Raw genomic sequence first — 13251 nt, 5'->3', positions numbered from 1 at the left:
AACAAAAGTCATCATTTAACTTTTTTTCACAAAAAATTTACTTCAGATCCAAATTATTGTATTTTCCCAAGAGTAACAGGAGAAATTGGACCCCAAAAGTTATTGTGCAATTGGTCCTGAGTACGCTGATACCCCATATGTGGGAGGGAGCCACTGTTTGGGCGCATGGCAGAGCTCGGAAGGGAAGGAGCGCCGTTTGACTTCTCAATGGAAAATTGGCTAGAATTAAGATCGGACGCCGTGTCGCATTTGGAGAGCCCCTGATGTGCCTAAACAGTGGAAACCCCTCACAAATGACACCATTTTAGAAACTAGACCCCCCCAAGGAACTTATCTAGATGTGTCTGAAAAGTGGCAATGCCCAACAAGTGCCCCCTTTTTGGAACTAATCTACTGTTTCCTGGTATGTGAATTTTATACCCCAGATCTCACCGCAGCTCAGCCCGGCTGGGAACGAAGCCCAGTGACCGGAGGTAACCCCCTATGACGTCATCCCCGGTTACTGATGCTGCGTTCCCAGCAGCTCATTCACCAGTGGTTCTCAGTGTGGACAGTCGCATCTTGGCACCGTCCAGGTTGAAAACTAATGTTTTACGTGTGGCTAATGTCACACGCTAAAAGATATTTTGGCTCACAGAGTCATGTGAGGGCTTGTTTTTTGCGGGACAAGTCGACGTTTTTATTGGTACAATTTTTGGGCACATGATATTTTTGATCGCTTTCTATTCCGATTTTTGATAGACAGAAAAACCTGCAATTCATGAATTTCTTTTTGGGGGGATTAATACCATTCAGTGTGTGGTAAAATTGATAAGGCAGTCTTATTCTTAGTTCGATTACAGCGATACCTCATTTATGTCTTTTTTTGGCGCTTTTATACAATAAAAACTATTTTATAGAAAAAATTATTATTTTGGTATCGCTTGATTCTGAGAGCTATAATTTTTTTTGATTATGTACAAAAGAGAAAAAAAGTGATGGCACTCACTGTTCTGTCGTGAAAATTCTTTATTGATTAAAAGGCATTGGCACGGGAGGAATGTACAGAGAGTGGACGACGGCCATTTTACGCACTTGCGCTTGAACGGGTCCTCGAGCAGTGCCAAATCTTCTGTCTCTTCTAAAAAAAATTTTTTATTTTTCTTCTGATGGAGCTGTGTGGCAGCTGTGTTTTTTGCAGGACAAGATGACGTTTTCAACGGTACCATGTTTATTTATATCTGTATTTTTGATTGCGTGTTATTCCACTTTCTGTTCGACGTATGATAAAGCATTGTTTTTTGCCTTTTTTATGGTGTTCACTAAAGGGGTTAACTAATGGGACAGTTTATTAATAGTACGGGTCATTACGGATGCGGCAATACCAAATATGTGTACTTTTACTGTTTTTTTTGTTTTCATTCAAATATTTCTTTAGCGATAGAATATATATTGATTTTTTTTATTATTATTATTTTTTCTTTAACCCCTTACCTACAATTGACGTAATATTCCGTCCATGTGACCATGGACCTAATTACCATGGACGGAATATTACGTCATCGCGATCAGCGGCGCCCACGTGGTGAGCGCCGCTGATCGCGGCCGAGTGTCAGCTAATTATCATAGCTGACACCCGGCACAATGTGTAAGGGGCGGTCACGGACCGCCCCCGACACGTTAACCCCTTGCACACCACGATCAAACACGATCGCGGTGTACCGGGGGTTAAAGGGAAGCATCGGCAGGGAGGGGGCTCCCTCCGTGCTTCCCTGAGCCCCCCACGGCAGCGCAATGTGCAGCGCTGCTGCGGGGGACTCCTTTCCTGCAGGTCCCCGGATCCAATATGGCGACAGGGACCTCCGGGGGCCTGCAGGAAGCTGGCTTCCTCAGTGCCTGCAAAGCGCAGGCATGAGGAAGCCTGTGCAGTGCCTGTGACAGATCGCTGATCTGTCACAGTGATCTGTGATGTGACAGATCAGCGATCTGTCACAGGACAGTGATGTCCCCCATGGGACATTGTAATAAAGTAAAAAAAAAATTAAAAAAAGTGTAAAAATAATTAAAAAAAAAAAAAATCGCCAAATAAATTAAAAAAAAAATTCCCCAATAAATTCATTTTTTGGAAATAAAAAAAAAAAAAAACCCAATAAAAGTACACATATTTGGTATCGCCGCGTCCATAACGACCCACCCTATAAAACTGTCCCAATAGTTAACCCCTTAAGCGAACCCCTTAAAAAATAAAAATAAAAAACGAAGCAAAAAATAATGATTTATTATCATACCGCCGAACAAAAAGTGCAATAACGCGCGATCAAAAAGACGCATATAAATATCCATGGTACCGCTGAAAACGTCATCTTGTCCCGCAAAAAATGAGCCACCATACAGCATCATCAGCGAAAAAATAAAAAAGTTATAGCTCGCAGAATAAAGTGATGCAAAAATAATTATTTTTTATATAAAATTGTTTTCATTGCATAAAAGCGCCAAAACATTAAAAAAACGACCTAAATGAGGTATCGCTGTAACCGTACTGACCCGAAGAATAAAACCGCCTTATAAATTTTACCGCACCCGGAACGGCGTAAACGCACCACCCAAAAGAAATTCATGAAACGCTGTTTTTTGTAAATTCTGCATCCCAAAAAACGAAATAAAAAGCGATCAAAAAATGTCACATGCCCGAACATGATACCAATAAAAGCGTCAACTCGTCCCGCAAAAAATAAGACCTCACATGACTCGGTGGGTCAAAATATGGAAAAATTATAGCTCTCAATATGTGGTGATGCAAAAACTATTTTTACAATAAAAAGCGTCTTTTAGCGTGCGACAGCTGTCAAACATAAAAACCGCCATAAATAGTAAATCAAACCCCCCGTTATCACCCCCTTAGTTAGGGAAAAATAATAAAATTAAAAAAATGTATTTATTTCCATTTTCCCATTAGGGTTAGGGGTAGGGTTAGGGTTAGGGTTAGGGCTAGGGCTAGAATTGGGGGTTTCCACTATTTGCGCACATCAGGTGCTCTCCAAACGCAACATGGCATCTGATCTCAATTCCAGCCAATTCTGCGTTTAAAAAGTCAAATGGTGCTCCTTCCCTTCCAAGCCCTGCCATGCACCCAAACAGTGTTTTACCCCCTCATATGGGGTATCAGCCTAATCAGGACAATTTGCAAAACAACTTTTGGGGTCCTATTTCTCCTGTTGCCCTTAGGAAAATAAAAATTTTGGGGCAAAAATATCATTTTTGTGGAAAAAAATGTTTTTGTTATTTTCACGCCTGGGCGTTATAAACTTCTGTGAAGCACTTGGGGGTTCAAAGTTCTCACCACACATCTAGATAAGTTCCTTGGGGGTCGTTTCCAAAATGGGGTCATTTGTGGGGGGTTTCCACTGTTTTGGTACATCAGGGGCTTTCCAAACGCGACATGGTGTCTGATCTCAATTCCAGCCAAAAAAGTCAAATGGCGCTGCTTGCCTTCCGAGCTCTGCCATGTGCCCAAATAGTCATTTACACCCACATATGGGGTATCAGCGTACTCAGGACAAATTGCACAATAACTTTTAGCATCCTGTTACCCTTGGGAAAATAAAAATTGGGGGTGAAAAGATCATTTTGTGGAAAAAATATGATTTTTTAATTGTACCGCTGTGCATTATAAACTTCTGTGAAGCCCTTGTGGGTTCAAAGTTCTCACCACATATCTAGATAAGTTCCTTAGGGGGTCTAGTTTCAAAAATGGGGTCACTTGTGGGGGGTTTCCACTGTTTAGGTACATCAGGGGCTCTCCAAACGCGACATGGCGTCCGATCAGAATTCCAGCCAATTTTGCATTGAAAAAGTCAAACGGCGCTCCTTCCCTTCTGAGCTCTGCCATGCGCCGAAACAGTGGTTCCCCCCCACATATCAGGTATCAGCGTGCTCAGGACAAATTGCACAATAATTTTTGCAGTCCAATTTCTCCTGTTACACTTGGTAAAATAAAAAAAATTGAACCTGAAGTAATTTTTTTTGTGAAAAAAAGTTAAATGTTAATTTTTTTTAAATATTCAAAAAATTCCTGTGACGCACCTGAAGGGTTAATAAACTCCTTGAATGTGGTTTTAAGCACCTTAAGGGGTGCAGTTTTTAGAATGGTGTCACTTTTGGGTATTTTCTATCATATAGACCCCTCAAAGTGGCTTCAAATGTGATGTGGTCCGTAAAAATAAAATGGTGTTGCAAAAATGAGAGATCGCTGGTCAACTTTTAACCCTTATATCTTGCTAACAAATAAAAATTTTGGTTCCAAAATTGTGCTGATGTAAAGTAAACATGTGGCAAATGTTACTTATTAACTTTTTTGTGTGCCATATCTCTGTGATTTAAGGGCATAAAAATTCAAAGTTGGAAAATTGCGGAATTTTCAAAATTTTCGCCAAATTTCCATTTTTCTCATAAATAAACGCAAGTTATATGAATGAAATTTTACCACTAACATGAAGTACAATATGTCACGAGAAAACAATGTCAGAATCACCGGGATCCACGGAAGCGTTTCAGAGTTATGACCTCATAAAGGGACAGTGGTCAGAATTGTAAAAATTGGCCTGGTAGTTAACGTGCAAACCACCTTTGGTAGTGAAGGGGTTAATATTTTTACAACTATTTAAAAACATTTTTTTTACTTCTCCATAACTTTTTTACTTAGTCCCACTATGGGACAATCATTTTTTGCAGGCTGATCATTTCTATGGCATGCAGATGAAGCTGTCAGCGCTGCACTGACAGAGAGAGACTTGCTGATCATGCACTGCGCATGATCAGCAAGTTTACTTAGCTCTGGTGACCTGGATGTCGTCATGCTGCGGGGTCTCCGATTCAAAGGCAGAGGGGCTGTCAGCTGTCTTCTTAAATCGCAGTCTTTCGGGGCTTAAAGTGCCGGGAGCGGTCTGTGACCACTCCTGGCACCTAGTGCCGGGTGTCAGCTGAGAAAATCAGCTGACACCCGTCGGCGATCGGCTACGCACCCCCGTGTGCGCGGCCGATCGCGATGACGTACTATTCTGTCTATGGTAGATAATCGAGATGGTTAGCACTCGACTGAAGAGTTGAATATACAGTGCTAGTGAAAAGGAGCCAGCGGTCCCTTAGTCATAAGTTCAATAGAATCACTGCACCCGTATGCAGTGATTCTATTGAACCTATTCCGTCTATGGTCAGACAGGCCCAGATCACATAGATGATATAGTACATCAGATGGCAGAGAGGAGTTAATTGTGGCTTCCATCTAAATGTCAGAATGACATGATTTAAATGAAACCTCCGAGGGATTCACTCACTGAAATGAGGCAGCAGCATTACTCTGGGCTCTGTCCTTTGTTCAGCGGTGTCCTTTTTAAAAGTGCTCAAAACTGCGTCCGACAGCGCTTTTATGCATGGTTAAAAAGACGGATGCCACTGAATCATAGGACAGACATTCTCGTGTGACAGTTTTAAAGGACAGGTAATTCTGGATGCGGCGATACCAAATACGTGAACTTTTGCTTATTTTTTTCTTTTACATAAATGTGTCTTTATTGGTAAAATATTTTTGGAAAATTTTTTGTGATTTTTAAAAAATATTTTTTAATTTTATTTTACTGTTTTTTTACTTAGTCCCTCCGTCTATGGACTTTAACTTGTATTATTCTGATCGCTGGTATAATACATTCACCAGCATTGCAATGCATTATACCTGTCAGTGATATGGTGACAGAAGCCTCTTAGACCATGCTCCTGGTATGGTCTAACAGGTTTGCCATAGCTGACTGATCTGAAGATCGCAATGGCGACCTTGGGTTGCCAGGGGAACAATAAAGCCTTTCAGATGACGTGACAGGGGGCCAATTGGTAGGAGAGGGAGCCCACTCGCTCTCCCAGCCTTCTAAATGCTGTGATCGGTTTAAATGGCCCGGGACAGTGTGGGCACGGATCCTGGCAGTGACAGCCGGAACTTGGCTATAACTTAAGCCGAGCTCTTTGCAGCAATCACGCAGGCACATCTCGCCATTTCGTACCTATACCTCAAAGGTCAGGAACCCCTTAAAGACTATGACGTATAGGTACCTCAAAGGTAATGAAAGGGTTGAAGTTGGGTATATAAAAGTAAAGCATTGGAACTCACAAAAATAAGTCTAATTGGATTAAAAATAGACCCGGTGACAAAAATTAGAGGGTATTTATTAATAGAATACACTCTGATTGGGTCACACTAAACAGTGAGGTACCACAGGGTTCAGTATTGGGCCTTCTCAACATATTTAATAATGCCCTTGTAGAGGGCATATAGAGTAGAATTTCAAAATTTTCAGATGATACTAAACTTTGCAAGGTAATCAGCACAGAGGAGAATAATTTAATGTTACATAGGGATTTATGTAAGCTGGAGGCTTGGGTGGAGAAATGGCAATTGAAGATTAATGTAGATAAATGTAAAGTCATGCATTTAGGTCAAATAAATAAAATTTACAATTATGTACTAAATTGTAAAACACTGAAAAAACCTGTCACTGAAAAAGTCTTGGGCATATGGGTGGACAGAAAACTCAACTTTAGTGACCATTGCCGGGCACCAGGTTGGTGCCTTTAGTGACCAGTGCCAGGTCAACAAGCATAGATGCTTATGAAAAGACAATAGATTTACCTATGTACAAGTCACTAGACCAGCCAAACTTAGAATACTCTGCAAAATTTTGCACTTCAGTTCATAAGAAGGACATAGCTTAACTAGAGCAGGTGCAGAAAAAGCGCAACCAAGATAGGAAATAGGTGGACTGCAAAATCAAGACATCAAGGTCGATTTTTGCAGTCTGCTTATGAGCAGAGGATCCATACTGGTAAGAGGGGAGCTTCTAGGTGCCTATGAGGGGAGAGGTTGTGGATGTCCCTGTCTTGTCGTCCCGATGTATGAAGACAAAGAGAGCCCCTCACCCCTCGGTCAGTCCTTTTCAGTCCTCACCCTATAAGCCCACCCCCTTATCCCTATGTCATTTCCTCCCTGACCCTCACTCAGACCAGAGCCCCCTCTTAGCTCTCTCTCGCTGACCCCCTCCTCCTTTTTTCACCTCCCACCTTCCCCAAATCGTCACTAACTACCTTCCAGCGTCATGTCCGCCTTCCTCTATCCCTGCGTGCCCATACGGCGGATACTGGACTTGGGGTCATTCAGGGTTATTTGGAAAAAACTAAGGCTTACGGGCGATCGTATTACAATGCACAAATATATGAAGGGACAGTACAGAGATCTTTTTAATGATCTTTTTACATCTAGCCCTTTGACTGTGACACGGAGACATCCTCTACTTCCAAGGGAAAGAAGGTTTAATCAAATCACATACGGCAATTTTTTTCCTGTAAGAGCAGTAAACTTATGGAACTCTCTACAATAGCATGTTGTAATGATTGATTCACTAAAAAAGTAGAAGTAGAGCCTGATGCCTTTCTTGAAAAATATATTATTACAGATTATGGGCACTTGATTTATATGACGGGATGTTGATCCAGGATATTAGTCTGATTTTTCACCTAATATGGGGCAATTGGCATCCGTCTCAGAGTTTTTGTCTTCCTCTATCTCATCATGTTAGGTTATAGGTTGAACTCGATGGAATTATGTCTACTTTGAAACTCTGAAACCACATCAGTAATACTAGCATGAGTTTAATAAGATAGATAATCTAGTTATAATTAATAAAGTAAAAACAGTATACAAAAAAACTCACCTGCTTTCTTTATTACAGCACAATCTTTAGTAACTGCTGATTTTTCACTAAGTCCACACAAATTTTCAGAAAACACTCTGAAGAAGTAGGAATTTCCAATAATCAAGTCGGAAACAGTGCAGTTAGTTTGGCGGTAATTCTCAAGAACTGTAAACCATTCCTGAAACATCAATATATTTGTAGCATAAAAAAGATGAATATATTAGATCAAATAAAATGGTAATACATGTATATTGTGATAAAAACCTTATGCCCAAAATATACCAGTAAAAACATTGCAAAGTTTGCAACAGTCACTTAACCCCTATTTAAACCCATCAGCTCCATGTGCCCTATAGCTGCCAAAAGATCTGGAACAATGGGCCCCAGTTTGTCATTTACTGCAGCCTCGAAGTCACTGACTAAGCCAGGATCTAATTGGCTGACCTTCATTGTAAGGCCGGGGTCACAATTGTTTGTGCAATGAAACTTGAGCGAGTCTCTCGCATCAATACCCAGCACTGCCGCCGACACTCGAGGCCGGAGTGAGCTCAAGGGCTCAATTCTGGCTTTACCAACGGAGGGATACTGTGACCACTATGTTGCCTCCATCCTTAAAATTTGGTGGACGATCGGTGATGATCCGGCGATGCTTCAGCGAGGTTGGAGCTCGATGCCAAGTAAACTGTGTGGATGATGCAGGGACGCGTCATCCACATGAACCAAGAAGGAGGACAGCAATCTTAAAAAGATGGGTGATGCCAGACCAAGAAGAGCGACACCCCTCGGACCAGACAGCCCTGCAGGTGAGTATAATAAAAGTTATTTTTCTTCTCTTAGAGGTCTGCTGTATATCAGCTCTGAAAGGTGATGGCCGTATCTTATATTGACAGGTTGCTTTTAACCATTTCACCATGCCTGTCAGGGGCCTGCTGACTACACACAAGGCTGTCTACTATACAGCTATCATTTACACATCTGAAATTATATTTAACTGCAAATTACCGCAATGACTGCAGGTACTATAAATACTATGTTTCTTCGCCGACAGCTTCCCTTTAAAAAATACATGAGGCAGCACTTTTCATTGAATAAAACAGTGGCCATCTCCATACTTGTTTCCTAAATATAATCCAGTATCAAATCATCTCAGAAGAAACCAATATTATGAGCATTATATTGCTATAGCTGCCTAAATGTGGGATGATTGTTTAATAGACATTATACTGTATATCAAATTATGTGTCTTTCCTCTTCACAACTCAGTTTTATACCAGCAAATAGAAAGGTAATTAAAACAGTAAATCAAAAAGAATGAGAGAATAATAAAGTCTGTTGGTGGCATCACAACAAAGGGGCATATCAATATTACATAATAATTATATGTTTAGGAAACATGTTCAAAATTGCAAATGCTTACCCCAGTTTTCTTATCTGACTTCTGCAGGGTATAGCCAGTAATTTCTGCGTTACCATCATCCACTGGTGGGGTCCACTCAAGAGCTGCATTAAATCCCCATACATCCACTAACTTAATGCTTTTTGGAGGACCAGGATGTTCTATAAGGAAACAATACATTAATATAAAGAAAGTATTAATAAACATTTGTAATAATTTTTCAAATTATATTAAAAATATGTAACAACAAACAATTCATGCAACCCATAATGGCTTCAATGTATAATGGATTATATAGTGCAGCATCTTCCTGATCTATAAGATGCAACTTGTAATCAGAGGACTTTATCTTACTAAAATAAATGATAATAAAATAGCTTAGTTACTCACCGATAACGGTGTTTCTCAGAACCCATGACAGCACCACGGAGAGAGGGGATCCGCCCTTCAGGGACAGGAACCTACAGATAAAAAGGGCGGTACCTCTCCTCCGCCTTCAGTTGGTTACAGAGCATCAGAGGGTCTCCAGGTTAGTTAGACAACAGAAATATATGCATAACATTATAATATTGCTTATTATCAGAAGCACCGTGTCTAAACGGAAACACTCTACTAACAGTAAAACGTGCCCACCACACTCGTGAAGGGGAGGGGAATAAGCGGGTGCTGTCATGGGTTCTGAGAAACACCGTTATCGGTGAGTAACTAAGCTATTCTCCCTCACCCATGACAGCACCACGGAGAGAATTACAGAGATTGGTAGCTTAGGGAGGGACCACCGCCTGAAGGACCCTACTCCCGAAGGTCAGGTCAGACGTAGAGGCTAGATCTAATCTATAGTGCCTAAAAAAGGTCGAAGGTGATGACCAGGTGGCCGCCTTACAGATTTTTTCTATTGATACCTCAGATCTTTCAGCCCATGAGGTCACCATCACTCCTGTGGAATGGGCTCTCAATCCTTCCGGAATGGTATTTTCACTGGATGAATATGCCAGGGCAATCGCATCCCTTATGCACCTTTCCAGGGTACTCTTAGATGCTTTGAGTCCCTTCCAAGGTCCCTGAAAACACACAAGGAGAGAGCCTTCCTTCCTACATTTCTTGGTGGCCTCTAGATACTGCACTAGGCACCTCATCACGTCTAAGGTGTGGAATTTGTCTTCTCCCTTCTTTTTAGGATTTGGGCAGAATGAAGGAAGGACTACCTCTTGGGACTTATAGAAGTGTGATGACACTTTGGGTAGATATGCCAGGTCAGGCTTTAAAATGACCCTATCATCTAGAATCTTTGTGAAAGGTGGCCCTACTGATAAAGCTTGCATATCGCTCACTCTGCGAGCTGATGTTAGCGCCAAAAGAAGCACTGTTTTTAACGACAGGATTCTTAGGGATGCTGAGTGAATAGGTTCGAATGGAGGGCCTGTTAGCGTGGATAGTACAAGATTTAGATCCCATGATTGTAATCTTTGATTAGCTATCGGCCCGGATCTGGATACGGCCTTAGTAATCTGTCACCCAGGGATTACCTACCACATTATGGTTATAAAGGTGCCCAAGGCCTCTACTTGTACCTTTAATGTGTTGACCGCTAGACCCTGTTCTAGGCCCTTTTGTAGAAATTCTAGGATTTTGTCAATGTGAACCTCATCCTGAACCTTTACCTCCGAAGTGGATAAGAATTTTTTCTCTTTTTTTTTTTTTTTTTTGTAGTGTAGTTATCAGGTTCTCTGAAATTCCTCTGTCTCTCATCAGTGCCCTCTCAAATTCCATGCTGTTAAATGGAATCTCCCTGCCTGAGGGTGTAACACTGGCCCCTGCGATAGCAGGTCCAGGAGATCTGGGAGGATCCATGGGTCGGTTAGAGAGAATATTCTTAGCCAGGAGAACCAGGTTCTTTTGGGCCAGAAGGGGGCTATTAAAATCATTCCTGCCCCATCCTCCCTGACTTTTCTTAACACTGCTGGGATCAGCATGATCGGGGGAAAGGCATATGTTAGGCCCCATGTCCATGGGAGTATGAAGGCGTCCAGAGCTAGAGGATTCCCCCTGGGGTCTATGGAGCAGAAAGTTTCCACTTTTTGTTTCTGAAGTCGGCAAACAGATCTATGCCCGGGTCCCCCCACATTTTTACAATCTGCCGAAAAGCGGACCGCTTTAGGACCCATTCCCCTTGTCATAATTGGGAGCGACTTAGAAAGTCTGCCCTTTGATTCTCCGTGCCCCGGATGTGTAGTGGTGACAGAGATAGCAGGTTTGCCTCTGCTAATTTGAGGACTCTGGAGAATGTTTCCATTAGGGCTCGGGATCTGGTTCCCCCCTGATGATTTATATATGCTATTATGACTCGATTGTCCGAAATATGCGGACATGATGACCCCGGAGCAGGGGTAAGAAGTGTACTAATGCGTAGCCCACTGCTAAGAGCTCTCACTGGTTCGAGGAGGCTTCTAATTCTTGAACTCCCCACGTACCCTGGGCCACTTCGTTGTTCATGTGTGCTCCCCACCCTGTGGGACTGGCATATGTGGTAGCTATGTGTGTTATTTTTTGTTACCCAGGGGATCCCTTTGGAAGGGTTGTCTTGGCTTTTCCACCAGGTTAGGGAATGAGTAGTTTTTGAATTTAGGGTAATACGACCCTCTAGGTGTCCCCCTACTGCAGACTAGTTGGCTAGTACATCCCACTGTAGAACTCTCGTGTGTAACTGAGCCCATTGGACTGCTGGCAGGCAGGCGGAGCGAGAACCTAGTCGTGACATCGCTTTTCTTAATGTCATGGAGGGATTTTGGACGGCTCTTGTTACAATTTGAGCGATTTTCTCCTTCTTGCGGTCTGGGAGGCGGCACTCTTGAATGTTTGAGTCCAATATTAGACCCAAGAATTCCTGTACTCTGCTGGGCTCTGATCTTGATTTTTTAGATTCAGGAGCCAGCCCAGGCCTTGCAGAGTGCCCATCACTCTGTCCCCCTGTTCCCAGCGTTTTTGAACCAAGCTGGTTGCTATTAAAAAATAGTCCAGATACGGGATTAATATTATGTCTTGCTCCCTTATATGGGCCATCATCTCTGCCCGTGGAGCTACAGATATTCCGAATGGCAAGGCTCTATACTGGAGTTCTCTTATCTCGCCCTTTATCGAGACAGCTAACCTGAGATATTTCCTGGAGTTTTTGTGAATGGGGATGTGATAATAGGCGTCGCTGAGATCCAACACCGAGATTGGTGGTGGACCTGATTGACTCCAAAAAAATTTTTTTTTTTTAAATTTATAATTGTCTGAAACCTGCCGCCTGGCTTGGTCACCAGGAAAAAGAGGGGAGTAAAACCCCTTGCCCCTTCCCTGCAGGGGAACCTCCTGGAGGGCTCCTTTTTCTACCAGGCTTAGGACTTCGTTTCCTAGGGCTTTCTGCTCTTGCATACTGGATCTTAGCGGAGTCATTACATACTTTTGAGGCGGGAGGGAGAGAAGTTTATCCTTAGGCCCTCCTGGATTAGGGGTTTACTGTCCATGGGTTGTTTGATATTCTTTTCCAGGCTGGGAGAAAAAAGGGTTAACCTTCCCCCCACCCTGAGCAAACTGTCACCTAGAGGGCTTTTTGTCTCAGGACAAGTTGCCGAGGAGGAACCCTCTATCTCTTCTCTTGTCAGCCCACTTTGCTCTCTCGGTGGTCTCCGCAAAAGAAACTTTCTATTCCGAAAGGGCCTCTTAGCTGCATTTGAGAGTGCTGCTGCTTTGGACGATAACCAGACTGAGTCTGCGGATGAGTCCGCTAGGAAGGCAGCCGCTCCCCTTATTACTGGGATAGAGTCTAGGATTTTATCGCTTGGCGTCCCGCTATGGCTGGCCTGAGGTTACCTCCAGCTAACTGCCATGCACCTTTAAAAAAAGGTATCTGCCTTTTTATCTAGGGGACCCCTGAGGGTGCCCATGTCCTCAAAGGGGAGGGCAAAATTTTTTTTTTTTTTTGAGGCCTTTGCGACAGCTACATCGAGCTTCGGGCCCCTTTCCTCACAGGGATATTTCCTTTTAAGGGAAGGGACCGTGGTGTTTTTCCTGTCCGGTTTATCCCATTCTTTTTGATTAGACCCCGCACATTTTCATTTAGCGGGAACACTCTCCGCGCCTTTTCTGGCCCAGTCC

General features: G+C 42.7%; 1 protein-coding gene across 1 annotated transcript in view; it reads right to left on the bottom strand.

Annotated features, from left to right (window-relative positions):
* IGFN1 (immunoglobulin like and fibronectin type III domain containing 1) overlaps positions 1-13251 on the bottom strand; it is a 224452-nt gene that overhangs the window by 42509 nt on the left and 168692 nt on the right. The window contains 2 exon segments of the mRNA XM_073561065.1: positions 7734-7893; positions 9133-9272. Of these exon segments, the coding sequence (XP_073417166.1) occupies positions 7734-7893; positions 9133-9272 (300 nt within the window).

Source organism: Dendrobates tinctorius, unplaced genomic scaffold (assembly GCF_039654945.1).
Source record: "Dendrobates tinctorius isolate UK_male_01 unplaced genomic scaffold, ASM3965494v1 ptg000312l, whole genome shotgun sequence".
Lineage (NCBI taxonomy): Eukaryota > Metazoa > Chordata > Amphibia > Anura > Dendrobatidae > Dendrobates > Dendrobates tinctorius.
This window is presented reverse-complemented; position numbering and strand designations above follow the sequence as displayed.